At 36.7% G+C, this 20313-nt stretch overlaps 1 protein-coding gene and 1 pseudogene across 2 annotated transcripts; one reads left to right on the top strand and one right to left on the bottom strand.

The window, feature by feature from the left end:
- Positions 1 to 219: 219 nt before the first annotated feature.
- Positions 220 to 2530, bottom strand: LOC107608235 (exocyst complex component EXO70B1-like). 2 transcript variants are annotated; one of them, XM_016310085.3, is made up of 2 exons: positions 2316 to 2530; positions 220 to 2128 (listed from the first exon to the last, which is right to left on the bottom strand). In XM_016310085.3, the coding sequence occupies exon 2, from the start codon at positions 2067 to 2069 to the stop codon at positions 438 to 440; it is 1632 nt and encodes a 543-aa protein (XP_016165571.1). In that variant the 5' UTR covers positions 2070 to 2128; positions 2316 to 2530; the 3' UTR covers positions 220 to 437. The 2 variants fall into 2 exon arrangements, with proteins under 2 accessions (XP_016165571.1, XP_020963165.1); XM_021107506.2 differs by having other exon boundaries at positions 220 to 2141; positions 2316 to 2448.
- A 2707-nt stretch (positions 2531 to 5237) lies between these two features.
- Positions 5238 to 7570, top strand: LOC107607009 (protein FAR1-RELATED SEQUENCE 5-like; annotated as a pseudogene).
- Positions 7571 to 20313: the final 12743 nt, after the last annotated feature.

Here is a 20313-nt window from a genome sequence, read left to right as displayed (position 1 = left end):
CCCACTGAACCATGTTCTTGTGATATGTCAGGATTTTTTTATTATTTTTTCAAAAGCAAGGAAGCAGTGTCTCAATGGGAATATGATTTAAGTGAACGATATAAATTATATGCAGTATGCCCCTTATCAAATTATCTATGATTATTAGTTATTAACTTATTATCACCTAATTTGTGAATTTATATAATCATAACTATCAGAGACATCACTTCTTACTGCTATGCCAAAGATTATATTATATATATACCTCTTCAACTAAATTGGATCAACAGGGTTTAACAAACAGAGTGCCAAACAAAGAAGAAAGCCTTATTTGGCCCTAATAAATTTTCGTTAACCCTAATTATACTAGTTACACAACCTCTTCAACTCTATTCTTTTGCTATAAGATTGTAACCATTTTCCACAATGCAGATGCTTCTAACATGATACACAACTCAACTGCCTCCGCGAAACAAATCATTGAGTAGAGCATCAATGTCATACATTGAATACTCAATGTACCTATCAGCATCAGAACCAAGAACTTTCTGAAACTTACCAATGAAGGTTCCATAACTTGGCAACAAAATTTCCTCTATGGTCTCTCTTATTTCCTTTCTTAGCTCGTCATCAAGAACAAACCATGTAGACTGAACCCTGCATATTTCCTTAAACTGAACATTGAACAATTTGAGATTCTCTTTCATAGATTCCACCTCATTTGGCTCGTCTCCGTCGCCCTGCTTCAAAAGCCCAATAACCTCATCCCACGAGCTTCCTCGATAATCTTCGAGATTCTGTCTCGCCTTGGCATTATTCTCATCGATCGCGCCATTCATCATCAGCAAAATCGTGCTCATTTTTGATTGACACTCAATTATCTTCTGTTGTATATACCTCTGACTATTCATCATGAAAATATAGCCCTCAGCAGGGTCAGTATATTTCTTAGATTCGATTTCCACATGGCTATTTAACATCTCTATTATCCTATCAAACTGAACAGAGAATGAAGAACAAGAAGCAGTTCCTTCTCCATCAGAAACCATTGGAATCTCTTCTAGAACTTTCTCAAGGCCGATTACAGTCCAAGCTTCGCAGATTTCCCCCAGGCAGTTCATCACATCCCAAGAGATTATCGGATAAAGCCCTCCATAAAAACTCGCCATCTCATTCTCCTTGTAAATCCAATCCTCTAGCCTCTCAAGAATGTCCATAGTTGCTTTCCCCAACCTCTTTCTAGTGTTGATGACTTCATTTCTTATCGAATCGCCAAGTGGCTCAGGGCTGGGAAACAGCGACTCAATCTCCGGAATCAAGTCATGAAATGCTTTGAACACTCTGGAAATCCTGGAAAAATATTCAATTTTATTGGAGCGAGCAAGTTCAACTGCATGTTTAACCGCGGAATCTAGTATTCTAATCAGCAACGGCCTACAAACCTCCATTAAAGCAAGATTCTTAGCTTCCGTGTAACGCAAGAAAGCGCGCTGGCAGAGTGTTCTTTCACTTGGAAGCAAAACCCTCACAATTACATTTGAAACTTTAGTCCATTCCCTAATCTCATGATTAAAAAACTTTGTCCCCTTCTTAGCATTTTCCTCAAATTCAAGCTGTGGCTGCAGAGTCTTCATATATGACAGGTAGCTTCCTAAGCACTTAGTGCGAAATTTGCTGTACTCGTTGCAACATTCTCTGTCAAAGCCTGCTTCGAGCATCATCTTAACTTCTTTGTGGAGGTTATCAATCATATCTGGATGAATCGCGTTGATCACCAAGTTGGAGGCATCGATTGAGATATGTTCCATGAAGTCCAAGTCATCGATTTCTTCGGATTGAAGGTATTGTCCCAAGTAGTTGTGAATCGCATCAATCACCGTGGAATTATTAGTCCTTATCACGTTCATATAAGCAGTGAGTGTTGGCATGATCAGAGCAATATCTGTTTTCGCTTCTTGCGATTCTGAATTGGCTTGTTGCACGGCTTCATCTGAATCCACTTGCATGTCTTCTTCTTGTTCTTGTGAATCTACATCCATTTGTGAACCTGAATTAACTTGCACAACCTCTGGAGAATTCGAATCCATCTGCTATGAACAAATTCTTCAATTTTGCTCACAATTCTAAAGTGAACTGCTGCTTCAGACTGTGAATCAAATCTTGTTAAGAGAAAAGAAGGAATTATCTAAATCAACAAATTTCATATGCTTTGATTTTATCTTAAACTAAAATTCAAAATAAATGAAATGAAATTCATATCAAATAAAAAACTAGTAGCCTTGAACAACATGATAGTAAGCATACAGTTAAACAAGAAAAGTTTGAATAAATACCACTTTCCAAAGAGTTAGTTGAAGGATGAAAGAGAAGGAGTTGAGTGGGAATTGATTAGAGAGTTGCAGATGAAATTTCGAAGACTTTACTGTGTTGACTGTTGTTTAATTTCTATGATTATTCTTGTCACTTGCAATATGCTTTTTTCGGATTCCACACGAAATTACAAAGTAGACTTGGTGCGACTTTGTTTTTTCTTCTTTTTTTTGAGGTTGTTAAGAATTGTAATGATGACAAATTTTGGATGTGTACTTTTGGAGAAATGACTTGGCCAGTGCCCATATGCAGCCGGCAGGTAAAGAATAAAGATATTAGCATCACCACTGTAATTTTAGTGGTTTTCTTTTAAATAAAAAAAATTGTAAATTTTATAGAGAAAAAGATAAAAATTGACGGATGAAAATGTAGAAGCCATAATTTTTTTACATAGAGAATGTGACTATTGAAAAGAAAAAATAAATGGACCATGTATGGATACTTTGTTACCAAAATATGGATTTTAAGAAGAATTCAATATCAAAATGCTAAAATTGTCATATATACTTTAAGGAAAAAAGGTTACTCAGTTGTTAAAATTTGTTGAGTCCTGAATGAGACAAAATAACGCCACTAAAATTTTTAAATGAAATAAGATGAAACTGAATTAAATAATTTAGACAATAATAAAAATAGTATGATTAAATAATAAAAATTATAATTTTTTAAAATATATAAATAAATTTATATATTATGAAAATTACATATTCGAGAAACTTTACTAATTTTCACTTTGATTTTCACTTACTAAACCTTATACAAAAGTTGTCATACAATAACAAATGTTTTAAAGAATTTTTTAAAAGTAGTGATAAGGAAAAGGTTTTATACAAAAGTTGTCATACAATTGCAAATGTTTTAAAGAATTTTTTTAAAAGTAGTGATAAGAAAAAGGGAGCTGCTACTGTGCTGAAAGAAAGATTCTTTAACAGGTGTGGATCTTGCATGTCTCAACGTGGTTGAAACACGTATCCCGTTCAAACATTCATTGCTTCTGCAGGTGTTACAGTGAAAGGCAGTTGGTGCAGCAGAGGATCCCACAATTCAGTAGAGGTGCTGGAATCGAGGTTGTTATCAAATAGATTAAGAAGTAACAGTAAGTTAATTAATTGGAAATTAAATATAATGTAATATAATTGTTTTTTTGTTTTTTATGTTCGGGCCTCAATTAGGTGAAAAATTTGAATGGGCCTGGAAAAATTTTATACCCAAAAGAAAAAAAGAAGAGAACCTAACCCGTCAGCATCTTCCACACCCTCCGTCACTTGTGAAGTTACCCCCAACCCCCTGTATGAAGTAAAGCAAATTAGTACCAAATTGAAACTCTAGCCGTAGCTTACGTTGAGTTCAAAGTTCGCCGGTCGTCTGTCTATGTAGCTTCCCTAGTGATCGAAGTATTCAGCCCGTCTTCGCGGTCACCGATCACAGCTGCTACTTCGAGCTCGGCCTCCGTCGTCGTTGTCTTCTCAGGCGCACTTCAGCCAGTGTCTGTTTGCCGTTCACGTTTGCGTCTTCATTCAGAGGTCGTCTTCGTGCCCGTTCTCCGCCGCTGACGTTCACCCGGCATTCACCGTTCACATTCAGTCTCTGTTCACGGTTTGAGTTCACATTCCCAGTCGTCCAGAAGCGACGCCTCTCTCCTGCCAATGCTGGGACCTAACTGAGCGCTCCACCTGGCCGTCAAACTGCTCTCTTTTGTCGCCTGGGTGAGTTCCCTAACACCCGCCACCAGACAATACACCCAGACAAGACGAATATTCTGCTTCAAACTCTGCAACTTCTGATTTCTATTATAATAAGTAAGTTTTTGATTCAGTAGTAGGTTGGATTTTTTTCAATAGACTGAATTAAAGTATACTGTAGTTATATTCTCTTCTGTATCACATTGATGTTAAGCTGTGAATTCTCTTATTTTGTTTTAATTTTACTGCACTCAACATGTTTGATGAAGTGCTTTAACCATGTCACTGGATGGCTTTATAATTTCTAGCTTTTAGAAACTTGGTAAGTTGATTGCATGTGAAATTAGAATAATTGGATCTTAGTAATTAGAAAATTTTAGCTGCACAAATAGCATGTTTACAGAAAACTTATGTTAGCATGATGATTCCACTGGCATTAGTATCTTCTGGTAAATTTCAACTATTTTTGTGAATTTGTGGATTTGCTAATTGTTCTTGTGTCGCTGTTCGTCGATTCATTTTAATTTTTTTGCTTTTGTTGTGATTTTCTGTGCGTGAACTTGTTATGTTGAAACTTTGCTAAATTGTAGGGATGATGATGATGTAATTTGCTAAGTTGTTAGGGCGCTGCGAATTAATTTATTGGATTATCTATTTAGGTCCTGTTCTTGATTACTTGCTACATGATTTTTTTTGTATTTAGTGTTGTCTTCGAGATTATTGCTGGATATTGGTGAACATTGGTTTCTTATTTGCGGCATGGTTTCTTCTTCTAAGAGAAAAAAAATCTGTTTTGAGTGTTTTGTTGAGTGTTTGTCAATTTTTTTGTGATGGGCACTCAAACTGTGAATGCTGTTCTGCTAGTTTTGTTGTGGTTATTTTCTTCCAGAAATCAGTTTTCTGTGATCAATGGTCCAACTCTGGGTGTTGTTATGCTGTTTTTTGTTTTGTTTCAGGAGTCAAAATTGTTGTCACGAATGCTCAAATTTTGAACCTTGTCAAAACTTTTTTTTTATGTTCCAGAAATCAATTTTGTCATCAATGCTTATAGTAAAAGTTATTTGTTCTAAGGCTGTGTTTGGAAGAGGTGATTGATTGCTTAGTGATGTTTTATTTTTGTCGTAAGGCTATGTGTTGTGTTCAATTTTCATTATGTGGGAAATTTCTTGAGGTATATAATAATTAATTAGGTAGAGTATTTCAATGGAGGTGACTCTGAGCGAGGAGGATGCTGATTGTGGAGGGAGTGAAAGTGATGCATATGAGGATGAATGTTCTGAGTTGGAAGACCTCGCCGGACTGAGTGTGGATGACATCCTGAAGAAGGTATGGTTCAGCATTGATAATACATATGAGTTCTATCGGGGGTTTGGAAAACTACATGGATTTGGGGTGCGAAAGGGTGACTCCGGAAAAGATTGTAAGGGGAATTTGGTTAGGTATAGGTTTTTTTGTAACAAGGAAGGCTTGAGGAAACATAAACACTACGACAGGGTTGACAGAACGAGGGTACACAAACCGGAGACAAGAACTAACTACAAGGCAATGTTATTGGTTTATTTAGATAAAAATGATAAGTATTGGAAGGTTAGGAAGTTAGTTACCGAACACAATCACGAGCTGACACCGGCAGGAATTGTGCACATGATTGCCAATCATCGTGGGTTAACGGAAGTAGCAAAGAGTCAAATAGTTGGGATGCAAGCGCATGGTATTGCAACGTCTAAGATTGTAGGGTACATGGCTGGTATGGCCGGTGGCTATTCGTTGTTGGGATTCCTGAAGAAGGATGTCTATAACTATGCTGACAAACGGCGGCATATTAAAATAACTGATGGTGATGCGAATTCTGCATTAGTGTATCTAGAGGGAAAAGCCGAATCAGACCCCATGGCAATCGCAAAATATAATGTGATTAGTGACAACAGGCTCGCAAATCTGATTTGGGCGGACGGATCTAACTGAGTCGATTACCAATACTTTGGTGATGTATTGGCGTTCGATTCAACCTACAAGAAAAATAAATACAAGAGACCGATTGTGATTTTTCTGGATCAAACAATCATAAGCAGACCACTATCTTCGGGTTCGGGTTGTTGCTTGATGAAAGTCTGGCATCCTATCGGTGGATGCTGGAGAATTTGATGGAGATCATGTGTAGTAAGAAGCCGTCTGTAGTGGTGACTGACGGGGACAAAGCTATGATAAAAGTAGTTTCTGAAGTCCTCCCCGAGTCGACGCATCGTTTGTGTGCATGGCATGTGGAGAAGAATGTCACATCAAATGTGAAGGATGCAGATTTACGTGGGCTGTTTAGAAGATGGTTGTACGTGGAGATGGCGATAGAGGACTTTGAATCGGAATGGGAGCAGGCCACCGATGAGTATGGCCTACGCGAGAAGCAGTGGTCATGCCAGATGTATGATAAAAAGGAGATGTGGGCAAGTGCTTATCTGCGTGACAAGTTCTGTGCTGGCTATCGGATTACATCCCGCTGTGAAGGAATTAATGCATATGTGAACAAGTTTTCGAAGTCCACCCACACAATTTTGGAGCTGGTGCAGAGCTTAGATATGGTTGCCCGCGAGTATCAAATAAGGAGATGCTGCTCCAGTTTCAATCCATAAACTCGGTTCCGGTTATGACAACATGCCTCAGAAGTATTGAACGACATGCCGCTTCAGTGTACACCAGAGAAGTGTTTGGTGATGTTAAGAAGCAGATCGATGGGGTTGGTGCATTGATCCTAATTAGCAAAAGGAGGATCATGAATACAATTGTATACACCCTGGAGGAGTACGAGGAACCTGATGTTCACATAATGTCGTCCTTCGGTCGGTCAACTGGGAAGTTAAGTTGCCAATGTAATTTCTGGAAGAAGCATGGTTATCCATGCAAGCACATGTTCTTCGTCATGAAGGCAGAGCACCTAAAGGAGATACGCGATAAGATCGTTCTGCGGAGGTGGAGAACTGATGCAAAGTCCCTTGAGCAATACACAGAAAATTGGGGAGACGTTAGCGAGTGTGGTGTCATCCTCCGTCATGGGCACTCCATTCCGCCTCGCAGTAGATGTTTTTCCTGGGGGCACAAAGGTTGTCCATGTTCCAAAAGGCAATGTGTGGAATTGAATCGTTATGAAAAGACCTCGAGTTAGATTATAGGGCATTTCGTACTGGGGTTCGACGGAGCGACGAACACGTGGGTGAAGGTAATCTTGTCGTGAGGGATCCAGTTGTTTCTAAGGCAAAGGGGGCCCCAAAACTTGCAAAGAAGAAGGCACTTGGTAAAAGGAGGCAATGCACCGGCTGTAAGGGTGAACAGCGTCAACAGCCGGATTTACGTGACAATGCATTTGAGGGGGACGACGTATACAGGCCGGACCGGGTTAGTTATTTTATTTGTATGTTTTATTAAACTACTTCTCTACCTGCAACATCCTTTTGTTAACTAGTATTTTTTTTTTGTTACAGGACGATGAATGTGGGGGTGGGGGTGGGGGTGGGGGTAAACGGCACCGCCTTAATGTCCAATGATGATTGGGAGTCGATAGTGGGTGATAACCTATGTGTCGAACCCGGGGGCAAAGAGAATGCCGACTAGTTTGATAGAGTATGAGTTAATTTCGATTGTAAAGGTATGATTTTAGAACTAATAAGCACTTATTAGTGGAGTATAACATGACTTAGTGGATTATGGCCAAATATAGTGTGATGACGGCTGGTTGCATTAATGTTGGACTAAAAACATCAGTATAGTATAAAATCAGTTATGGTTATGCTGCTAATATGGTGCACTTATAGCTATTTGAATTAATTTTGGTCAACTGTACGTACCAGGGTAGGATAGGAGTTAAGTTAGCCTTATGTATTCCATGCATTATGACTCGTCAAGCTTTCTAAATCTAGAGCTCTTTATGTCATACATCCCTTGAGGGATGTATCATCCTTCTATTTCATATGAAATTAGATTTATTTTGTTGCAGATGCGATGCAGGATTTAGGACGCGACGCGAGCAATCTGTTAACCCCTATGCCAACCGTTGATTTGGTTGGGGGAGGATGCGAAGTCATGTGGTTGAAAAGGGATCCTAGATTAATTTTGTTTGTATATGGGCAAGAAAAAAAAAGCCCGTAGTTACTGCTTTATTATTTTTTAACGGTTTGGTTGTTTAGTGCCCGATGGATTGGCATTCTTTATGTTGTACTCAATATTTAATGATGTTTCCCAAGTAAATGGTTACTTATTGAAAGGCCAGACATGGAGACCAAGCCAAAGCTTAGTGTAGATGAAATTTTTTTGGGTCGCAAAAGACAGTTAATCTCACACGCTTCTCTGCCCATGAAACAATTAGGTCAACGGGTTTTGGGCATGAACTGCAAAATTTGAGGCGCAAGGTTAGATACGAAATGCTGAAGTAACAAGATAAAAGTTTAGCGTTACTTAATAACTGAATACGTAACAAGATGAGATTTTTAACTGGAAATAGACATAGGAACGGTGCCATCTTTCATGCAGTAGGTTGTTACACTTATACCAAAATATAATCGTCAAAGGTTTTACACAAAATAAGCATATTATGGTGCCTAATATCACATACGAGTTGCATATTAGGGTCCCTAATATGCTGTCAAAATAACACCAATTTGATGGCAACAGCATATGATTGTAACAATAACGAATGGCACTACGCCAGATTAGCATTACGCCAGAATAGCACACATCATATGGTGATGCTCTAACTCGGAGAAGCGATTGGCTTCGCTAATTTCTTTCGTCCCTTTTTTGCCCTATTCGTGGTCCGTTGCATCTCACTATCCCAATTACGGACTGCTCTGCGCCCAACATCACGAGCGATGGGATTATAAGCTCCTATCACCAAGTCCAAGGCAAGCCTCATTCTTGTGTGATCGTTCACATCCTACAAAACAACAACGAACTCGTTAGGGATGTGGCAGTGACTGGACACGGAATATGAGAGTGAGTCCATCCATAACTTACCTCCAAATCAACATTCCCCCAAACCCAATTCAGCATCATCCATTGGCAAACCCAAACTCCGCAGTCATTCCTGCTTGTTAATTAACGATAAGTAGGTAAGCAAGTGCATAACTTCCCAAAATGGAATCCACTAAGGCATGAATGTTTGTGACAAATGAATAGTCAGGGGGTAGGCACAAAAGAAAGCTTATGATTGCTCCGCTTGCTGGCCTATGGGGGGCTCTGTAACGTCAAAAGTTGATGGGTGTGGCTTGTAATGGTCTTTCTTTTTCCAAAATCTCTTGTCCTCTAGCATGTTCTCAACAAAGAAAGCCTGACACCAGTTATAGCTCTTGTAAGTTATTCCCACACAGAGGCATCTCAAAAAATATAAAATGTAAAGGTCACCATCAACATCCGGAAAAGGCCATAGTTTGAGAAAACCGAATACTCTTACCACAAACTTCATTTGTGAGACCCTTGACTCCCTGTGGTCACTGTGCTTGGTGGAATCGAGATACAGCAGTTTGCAGTTGACAAGCTCGACCACCATTAGATACTAATGGTTGTCTCTATGCATGGGGACATGTATCTGCGTCGCAACATGAACAAATGATACATAATACAGTCAACAGAAACACATATCACACAAGACCATTGATGGGATCAATATACTCACCATTCATAAATCATCTGCATATCCCATGAACCTACTGCGGATATACTCGAACGTGTCGATGCTATGACTCACCGGGCTAAGAGCCACTTGCTGTAAGAGGATTAGCAACAAAAAAAATCCAGTCATACTAGAATCATGCGGAGATATGTGTCAAAACATAGGTGGGGTCGTAACAGGTACCGAAATGGTCGTCGGCAGAAACCATGACTCATTCCTATTCTCATGCGTTAACATCGTGCAGACAAGATTTATAACCTGCATGAAGAGGAAAAAGCTTGTTCCTTTAAAACTAGACATCTATGACTAACCGATGCATAAGGTTTCACATGGCTAGGTTGTACTTAGGTCCTCAACAACCATCTGGCCCGGCCGCAGTGTCAGCAGTGCACCTCGGTCTTTGCAGGAGTTTTCGTCCTCCACCAGGACCTCGCTGTACCGAAGGGTGTGAATTGTTAACTAATGGCTTGTGGTCATAGGACAACTGAGAGACATTCTTCGGTAAACCACATCGTCTATATTCCTAAGCATGTATCTGAACGTAACAAGCGTACCTGTTGTCCAGTTCCGACGAGAATATGAAAGCCGCAACGGCGAGTTCCTTCCTGACGAAGCGCATACCCTCCGGTGGGCGGAATGACAGATTCAAGCACTAGTGGACCAAAATACACCATGATCAGAACAACACAACACTATTCTGCAAGTGAACAACAAATAAAACATAAACATATCGTAGTCCATATTCTTACCCGAGGCAGGTCTTCAGCACCAGTAACAAAGATTATTTGTAAGACGCAGAGAGTCACCCAACTGGACACAGAACCTTTAACGTAATGGTAAAAAAATAAAGCATTACCTTCATCGACATGACCTTGGTCTCGGCTGCTGCTGCTTGAAGGGGTGTTCCCTAATGCTTATCCGTGCAGCGTGGAGACTTTCTTTCAGAGGACGAACCCAGGGTCTTCTTGGCACGCCGTCTTCGAGGAGGCACCTTCTGACCCGCGGAGGATTTCTTTCCCCGTGGAGTCTTCAGTTTTCGATCGACTTTACCAGGCTTTCTCCTCCTAGTCCTCAAACATGCAGCATGCCTTGATTTGGAGTATTTGTCCCCTCCTTGGTCGTCCTTGGTGGTATTAACAAGGGTTATCAACGCTTGAATGGCTTTACCGTGATCCGCCAGTAGCTCCATCATGGTGCGCAGCTGGTCGTTGTGGGTCTTCAGAATCATCTTCGTCACATCCCTATCCGCCAACACATGCTGCGTTCAAATAGTTACAATGGTTTATGCCCCGGAACACCCGCCGTTGATGTTTAAATAAAGACAAAGAAAACCACATGAATTGTTTCTCGTTACCTCCTGAACCATGTTCAACACATTCAACATCTTCTCCTTCAGCGACCTACCCCCACCGTCTGCTCCTTTTGCCACTACGCTGCTACAACAAAAAACATGAACGCCAACCCTGTTAGTTGGAAACGAGGTCCTAACTTCATTCAGTTAGCGTAAATATAAAATGCTCTATTCATACCTAGCAAGAGAGACGTCGAGGTCGGTGGCTTCCGCATCTTTGTCGAGCAAAGTACTCTTATCCTTCATGGAGCTCTTTTCCTTCTCCTCCGAAGTCGGATACTTCATTTCCTGTATCTTAGTTAAAATGACATTAGCTAGGATAACAATGAAGGAAAGTTCCACTTATATTTTGCTAAGTTACACCAAGTTGGATCCAAGAGAACCCCCTTGGGTATAAATAGGCCCAATATGATAACAACCCTATCCAATCTCCATGACTTCCCAACCTTCTTTGTGTATAGGCGGATCCCAAACATAAATTAAATTACTCATAAAATTAACATCCATTTAAAAATCAAAGAAAAATGGGCTTTGGAAATGATTGAAACTTTTTTTTAAACACAAGTTGTAGGAAAACAGCTTCTCGCGCCAACAAAAAATTATAATACATATTGAGAGAGAAAGAAACCTTCTACACTAAAGTCCTTGTCTAATCGTTGGTAAAGTTGGATGTGACATGCATACTCTAGGGGTTTAGGGTTATTATGCTCATCAGATGTGATAAGATGGCCAAAATCTAGTGGAAATAACTTTTTCTTTTCCACGAACCACATTAAAAATTTCTAAGAAGTTCAAATCCACTGAGATAAAGTCCTTGTTACACGATTTTGTAACAGCTTATTTTGTAAGGTTTCATAACTTAAAATTAGAGGACTTAACCGTGATTTTGGGAGCATATTATTTCTAAAATACACTATCCGCCCAAAAACAAATTAAATTAAAAAACATCATATTTGAACCCTAAACTCTATACACGCGGACCGCAACAATAAATTGATCCTCTTGGAAATTTTTCCACACTTACCTAATTTTGTTTTCTGTTACCATGGAAAAGGCTAATCAACATCAAACCAAAAAGATTAACATAGTCACAAACGTGCATCGGAAGCTTTCTTTTATTTTCTCAGTTATAGATATCACTAAAATCTGCTATCACTCATCAAGGAAGCAATACATCAACTAATGTAAAGGTTGGATGTGACCGTTACCAGTGTACGGGCTTTAGGATTGAGCATCATCTGCATAGTGAAAAGATGGGTAAATGACCTCTATCCCCTTCAACACACGCCTCCCAAACCATAACTTTTTTTTTCAAAAACTCGGATTCGATTACGTTTTTCGTTCTGTCGTTAAAATCCCAGTGATAACCCTTCACCCTAATCCTTGCCATTCTGCCGCCTGCAGCTTCATACTACCAACACCGACAACTTGTTCTTCCTGGAAGCCATTTTCGTCGCAGGACTACAAGCTTAATTTTTTTTTTTCTTTTAGAAGTTGAAATACTACGGCATTTATCCTGCCTTCGTCCAAGTGTAAACGCCCCCAAAGAATTTTACCGTACTGTAAAACTTCATAACAAGTGAAGAAGATAATTTTCTGGGCATGAATTAAGGCTCTACATGACACACACGTTGTCCAGCAGAGAAACCAGTATGCATTTGACATACATATAATAACTGGCAACATTCAAGTTCTTTATGTTCATAAATGCCACACCACTAAACTAATCAAAAGCACAAAACACATACATAACAAACCGGACACGACGAACCTTCTCCAACAGCGAAAGCCATCCCACTTGCCTAGCTGGACATCTGGTTGTAGAGTCCCAACCTATGCTTCAGCTCAGCGTTCTCTTTCTCCAGCATCATTACATGCTCCATCACCAACAACCTTGCCATGCGTTGTGCCTCAGCAAGCTCTTCCTTTTATCAAAGAGCAACTTGGAAATTAAAGTCAAATATTTTCACTTCCGCCTCATCCAGGAGCCTCTCCAAAGTGATGAAGGCGGCATCCTGTCTTGCCAATCGCTCATCAGTCGACAGCCTCCTAGACACAAAGAAGTTAATCCCCTTCGCGGTGCTTTGCAAAGAAACCCCAAACCCATGATAGTTATTTTCTTCCCTGCGGAAGCCGTCACGCAGGAAAAAGACTGGAGGACCAACCTGAAGATGAACACAAACCCTTAACAGCAGTTGCACCATGTCTTCCATAATCATGAACGAGGTGGGGTCAAGCTTCGGTGCGATATCTACGGGCACATGTGCAAAACAGATTACCTCTACATCAAGACCGATTGTAACATGACACCAAAAAAAAAAAAAATAAACCACAAACATGACCTAAACGCACCTAGCTCATGAAGCAACAAGTCCGTCGCAGCGGTGCCAGATCCATTGCTCCCGTCTCCCGTAATGCTGACACACTCTCCAACCTTGAGATCTTCAAACCTTACCGCCAACTCTTGAGCCTCAGGTACAGTGTTATCACCGTTGGGGTCTTGTCTTGGCAAACTCCACCACGACTTCACCTCGCGCCTTACCATGAAGCCCTTGTACTGACTCTCCTTGAAGCCATACACTTGTTGATTGCATTTTTTCCATGACGTGTATATGCCTGGCTTTCTTCCTCTCCTCACAACATAGTAATAGAACCGACCAATATCCATGTATGCAACAACTTAAGTTGGTTTGGTTTTATACAAACCCTGTGCGAAAGGAACTCCCTTATAAAGGAAGCATCCTCAGCTTCCTACTCTACTGAACTGTCACAGCCCCTCCGTTCGAACCTTTCATTATGATAATAGCTGCATTCAATTGGATTCAATCCTTGTAATTTGTTGGAACTTAAAATTTTTCGCATATAATGAATTACACCATATAATTACTTATGATGTGCAAACATGGATGCCCACGTGTATTAATTTTTGTCCCCAATCAAATAATAATAATAATAATAATAATAATAATAATAATAATAATGCATTTTAGTAAATCCAAATATTTTTCTCATGGAATATCCTCTTTTTACATGACCTTCTAAAAATTTTAATCTCCTTTTATTATAAATTCTTCCCATTTTATTTCGTTACTGATTATTAAAAATACAACAAACAAACGAAAATTCAAATACCAATTACCTTTATTTTTCTTAATACACATTTTTTTAAAGCGCGTAATTAATTAATTTATTCTCCAACTGTGTACATGGACGGATCTAGAAATCAAATAAAAGAAGGGTCGAAAATTAAAATCTTGAATAATCAAATATAATATCATATATATGATTATGTCATATAAGCATAATTAGTTTTTTAATTAAAAAATTAATGAATACTTGTCAAATAAAAGAATTATCTCAGTCTCTAATTTTTTTCATAATTTTTTATGATTTTACATCTAACAAAGTATAAAATTTTTTAGTTTTTAATATTTTGTTAATTAATTTACTTCAGTAGGTATTTATGTGTAGCGAGTTAAATTTTTATGTTTTATATCATTGTAAAATATGATCTAAAATAATATAAATGAATTTCACTAACAATTTTGTTGTGTGAATTTAAAATATACTAAAGTATTTTTATATAATAGTACGGGTAAAAATTAATAGAAAAATAATAAAAAAGAAACAACTAAAATACCAATTAAAAAAGAATAATATTATCATAAATAATATTAAAGTATTTTTATATGATTATAGATATTAAAATTAATTTTTTAAAAATAAATATAAAAAGAACTCTAAATCAAATAAAAAAATACAAATAATATAAATGTATGTAGAGAATTTTAAACTCTAATACATGATAAATAATAACTCTTTTTGTTATTATTACGCTATTAAATTTTATTCTATATAATGCATCTATTATAACCTCATCATATAAGTTTAAAATTTGTTGGAAGGGCCAAAGCCACTGCTCCCCCCCCCCCCAGTCCGTCCCTGACCGTATAGACTATTATGTTTAATCAGATCTCAAACCGGTTGCACAAATAAAATTAATTAATTTTTATTCATTAAGATTTAAAAATAATATGTTTTTTTGTCTCTATATTTTAAATTATAATTAGATGTTCGCGTATAAAAAACATACAATTAATAATTACAAAATTAACTTGGAAATGGAGTTTGTACATTTTACAAGAAAAAAAACTTTATTTTACTCATAACAAACAATATCGGGCGACACATTTTGATTTCTGAAATTACTAATACAAAGAATAAATTATAAATTGTTTACATACCGTGGAAAGGGTAGAGAGAAATAGAAAAATGTTCCGACATAGACGAGAATATTTAGGAACGGACTTTATTAGTTTTCGCAGTAAATATTTTCTCCATATTTTAATTCGAGAATGTAATGTGAACAATTTGATTATCAAATTAGATAATAACGCATAAGCACTAAATAAAGTACATATACCGACATAAGAATAAATTACATATACCGACATAAGGACAGCGACACATAGAGGGAGTGACATGTATCACAGTTTGGTTCAAAAAATAGCGGGGAGTAGCGTCGAACTCTCTAATATTGGAGGGAGAGATTTGATTTCAATTACAATGAAAAAGTGACACGTGACATATTTTGGTTGTCATATTAGTAACATGTAATACATAGAATAAATTTACCTTCCTAAATAAAAAATCCTAAACCCTAAACCCTAACCCATAATCCTATATAAAAGACTTTCATCACACAAATTAAACCCTCAATCCTCAACTAGCTATTCCCATTTCCAACCAATCAACCTTAAACCCTAGATTCTAAACACATCTAACAGACCTTCATCACACATATTAAACCCTAAATACTCAGCTAACTATTCACCTTTCCAATTGCTAAACCGCCGAACATAAACTCTAAACCCTAAAACATATGAACCCTCCATCTCTCACATTATGTATAAAACATTCCAAAGAATTAAACAATTAAACACTATTCTAACATGATAACCTTGACAATTCACCACCAGCAACTAGCGATTTTGGCAGTGCGGTTTGAACCGATTTTAAGTCGAAAACTCATCCGATTCGAACACTTATTTTACTTGTGGTGCAGTTTGAATTGGATTGGATTTGCAGTTTTGTAAATTAACAAAATTGAAAGTATATAACGAGTCCCAACATCAAATTTTAAATAACCTACAATGACATAGCAAATCTTAACAATATCTTAAAAAACCAACGAAAACATGAACATAGAAATAAAATTATGATTTAGTTAAAATAAATAAAATAAATTACCTTTTGAACATAAAATATTTTATTAAAGGAATAATAATACATGAAAACTATATAAAATATCTAACAAATTGAAGATGTTATAAGTACAACTCTAAACAGTGTTTTAAATTAATAATATTATAACACATGAAATTAATAATATTCAAGACAGCCACAAACTTCTTTTTTTTTTCCCAGTGTGACGGCCAAATACTACTTCATTCTTTCCTTCATGCAATGTTCTTTATCTCTACACTCTTCCATGCAACTTCCATCACAAATTTTCTTTTATTATTTTTTTTTGTATTCCATAACCACTTTCTTAACATAGCCCAACTACCCTTTTGGACCTACCACCACTAGTCCAGCCAACTTTCTTCAAATCCAACTCAGACCTCAAAATCAAAATCTAACTACCACACTCCATTCACAATAATAAAGGTTACAATCCAAAACCCATCAAGCAAAAAATTTAGGTCCACACCAATCCATTTAAAATCCTGCGTGCGGCCCACTACGTAAACACTCAATTAAAATTTTGATCACTTTAATTAGATCAACTAATTAATATCAAGTGTCACTTTCATTATCTGTCATTGGGGGACCCATACCTGCTCTTTTCTGCTCCTATTGAGCCTGCAGAATACACCCATCCATGACACGTGCAATCCGCAGGTGTTGAGGAATCTTTCCCTCAGCACCTTAGAATTTTCCTAAGAAAAAGGGTTAAGTACGATTTTGGTTCTTAAGGTATAGGCTAAAAAATTTTTTCGTTCTTAACCCTTTTTTTATACAAAATTGTCCCTAAGGTTCAACGTAGTTTTAAAATCATCATTTTGACCTAAATCTTAAAATTTTGTCTAAATTACTCCTAATAAAAAATTATAAAATTAAAAAGAAAAGAACATAAAAACTATTAATGGAGAAAAAAATCACAAATAAGCCATTAAAGGAACAACAACAATAACACATAATATTCAACAATACAGTATTCAAATTCAAGAATAACAATAATATTGTTAAACAAAATAAAAAAGTGAAACTGCTACATACAAAACAGAAACTTTTTTTCCCAATCATCAAAAAAAATGTTTCAAAATCTCTGATTCCGGCTCCGATCACAGTGGCACCACCGCTACCAGTTGTTGCTATGTGCCGTCGTTTCAACCCTCTTCCTCTTTTAATATGTTTGGTTTCGATTTGCCTTGTGGCCCTGGTGGTTCTTTCACATTTGGCAAATCAATTTGGGTTTCTGATTCTGTTAGCTGTTCAAACCAACTAGAATCATGATCATTTCTTGGGAGCTCGGCTAGTCTTCAAACGGCTGTTTTTGTGCCTCTTAAAGCCATAGTTGTTGAGCTTGGTTATGTGGAAACAGTACCAGAAGACCAGGGTGCTTTGGATTTGGTCAGGACAGCATTTGGTAAATCTAATGGAAAAGAGGAACCCCTGAATCATGTTGAAGCAGAGAGACAAAGGAGGAAAAAGCTTAACCAATGGTTCTACGCCTTGAGAGCTGTTGTTCCGAATATATCTAAAATGGACAGGGCATCTCTACTTGGCGATGAACAACCCGTTGTTGCTAAGGGTGTGGAAGAAGAAAAAGAAGATGAACAGCTGGTTGCTGCTAAAGAAGAAGAAGAAGAGAAGGGTATTTTGGTCATAAGGACGATTTTATATGCAAAAAAAGGTTAGAGACAAAAAAATTTTTTAGCCTATACCTTAAAGACCAAAATCATACTTAACCAAAAAAAAAAACAAACAAACAAACAAATCACAACTTGTTCGATTTTATGAAATTACATGATAAGTTGATAAATATATGTAAACTTGAATCTTATCCTCTTATTCGACTTTATCAAGTTACATTACTAATGATCAACTTCTTTTTCGTATCATTTTGGCATACAGTCGGTTTTTTCGTCGGCTATTATTGATGAATTTACCATCAGTTTTTGCAATGATTAGCGTGACAGTTTTGTTGAGCTATTAACGTTACTGTCGGATTAAAAAAACTATCGAAAAATCTTACGGCAAAGGTTGGCACGAATCCAAATTAAAATAGTGTGTCTATTACTGGCGGAATTACTATCGGATGAATCAGACGGTAATTAAGCTTTCAAAATGCATCATTTCATTAAAGAAAACCAATTTTTCGTCGGATTTTTTCGACGAAAAATCTGACGGTAAACCTATTGTAAATTTGAATTCGCATATCCCATCCCTCATTTTTGTATCTTCCCTCCCTCTCTTTTATTCTCTTTTCTCTCTCTTCTCTCACCACCAGCTACCATTGTCACTGGCGAGAAGCTCCGCTACACCTCCTCCTCTTTGAAGCACCATCATGGTCAGTGTTCTCGTCTCCGCCGTCGTTGTTGCTCCCCTTCTCCTCCCATTCTCAAGTTAATTCTTCTGCATGGCCATTCTCCCCTTTGTTTAATTTTTGTTTTTATAATGAAGTACTAACACCTCTTCCTCTACCTCCTCCTTATGGCAGCGGTTCGATATCCTCTATATTTTTTGTGTGATTCTCTTATTTCTTGTGGTTTCTTAGGTATGATTTTCTATATTTTTTTTTTGGTTTAATTACTCTGTTGGTCCCTATACTTTCACCAAATTTTTAATTAGGTCCCTATACTTTTTTTCCTTTCAATTGGGTCCCTACACTGCTTTAATTTTGTAATTAAGTCCTTCCTAGTGTAAAAAATATTAGAGTTAACTGAACATTTCTTCGCAAATTGAAGGTATTTATAATTAAAAACTTAATTAAATCTTTGACCGCATGTATTTTGGTAAAAATATTATGTTAATTTTAACATTTTTAACATGAAAAGGATGTAATTACAAAATTAAAAGTAGTGTAGGGACCCAATTGAAAGGAAAAAAAGTATAGGGACCTAATTAAAAATTTAGTGAAACTATAGGGACCGACAGAGTAATTAAACCTTTTTTTTTTGTATTTTTTTATCAGTGGCTATATTTTTTGACATGTGATTTTTTGCTAGTTAATTTTGTAGTCGTGGGATTGTGACTTTATACAACGACAATAGTGAATTTTTGTCCCACTAGGTGGGGTTGGCTACATGGATCAAACAATGCCATTAAACTCTATCATATATCATATTTATAGAGAGATTGTTTACATGTAGATTTCGTTTGACCACCTCATGAATGGTCTTCCTAAATTTTTATCTATTTTTCACCTCTTATCCATCTTCTATCTCATCTACCATCCTAATTAGAATTGTGACTTTATGTTTGAGAAATTTAAATTAGTGCTTCAACGGTGTGAATTGGCTTCAATTTAGTGAGGCTATTAGTTTTGGTGCACATTGCTATGAACCTTTGTTGTTAATCTTTTTCTGAAAATCTGCATTAATTATGTATTTAGGTTGATATATTAGCTTAATATATTAATTTTGTTAAATTGGATTAATTTTGGTTGAGTGGTCAGTAGAAAATAGGGACGGACCTACGTGTAATTAAGAGAGCATTCGCCCCACAAAATTTTTTAAAAATAATATATATATATATATATCCCTTTTATATTATATTAATTTCAAAATAAAATATAAATAATTTTTTTTGTTAAACTTAACATATAATAATAATATTATTATTATTGAATTTGAGTTAGTATAAGGTTTAATTACTCTACTAGTCTCTATAGTTTCGCAAAATTTTTAATTAGGTCCCTATACTTTTTTTTTTTAATTGAGTCCTTGCACCAAATTTTTTTAATTGGGTTTCTGCACTTTTTTTTTCTTTTTATTTAGGTTCCTGTACTAATTCTTTTTTTTAGTTGGATCCATATAAAATTAATCCAATTACTACTAAGACTATAAGAGGGACTTAATTGAAAAAAAAATTTGGTGCAGGAACCCAATTAAAAAAAAAAGTATAGGAACCTAATTAAAAATTTTACGAAATTATAGGAACCAACAGAGTAATTAAACCTTAGTATAATAATAAAAAATAAATAAATTCAAAAAATAGTGATAATTAATTTTATTATATTAGTTAATTGTTGATAGTTAAATTAA

The sequence above is a fragment of the Arachis ipaensis genome, chromosome B7 (assembly GCF_059453495.1).
Source record: "Arachis ipaensis isolate K30076 ecotype BB chromosome B7, ASM5945349v1, whole genome shotgun sequence".
Classification (NCBI taxonomy): domain Eukaryota; kingdom Viridiplantae; phylum Streptophyta; class Magnoliopsida; order Fabales; family Fabaceae; genus Arachis; species Arachis ipaensis.
The sequence above is the reverse complement of the archived record's forward strand: the minus strand, read 5'-3'. Positions and strand labels throughout refer to the sequence as shown.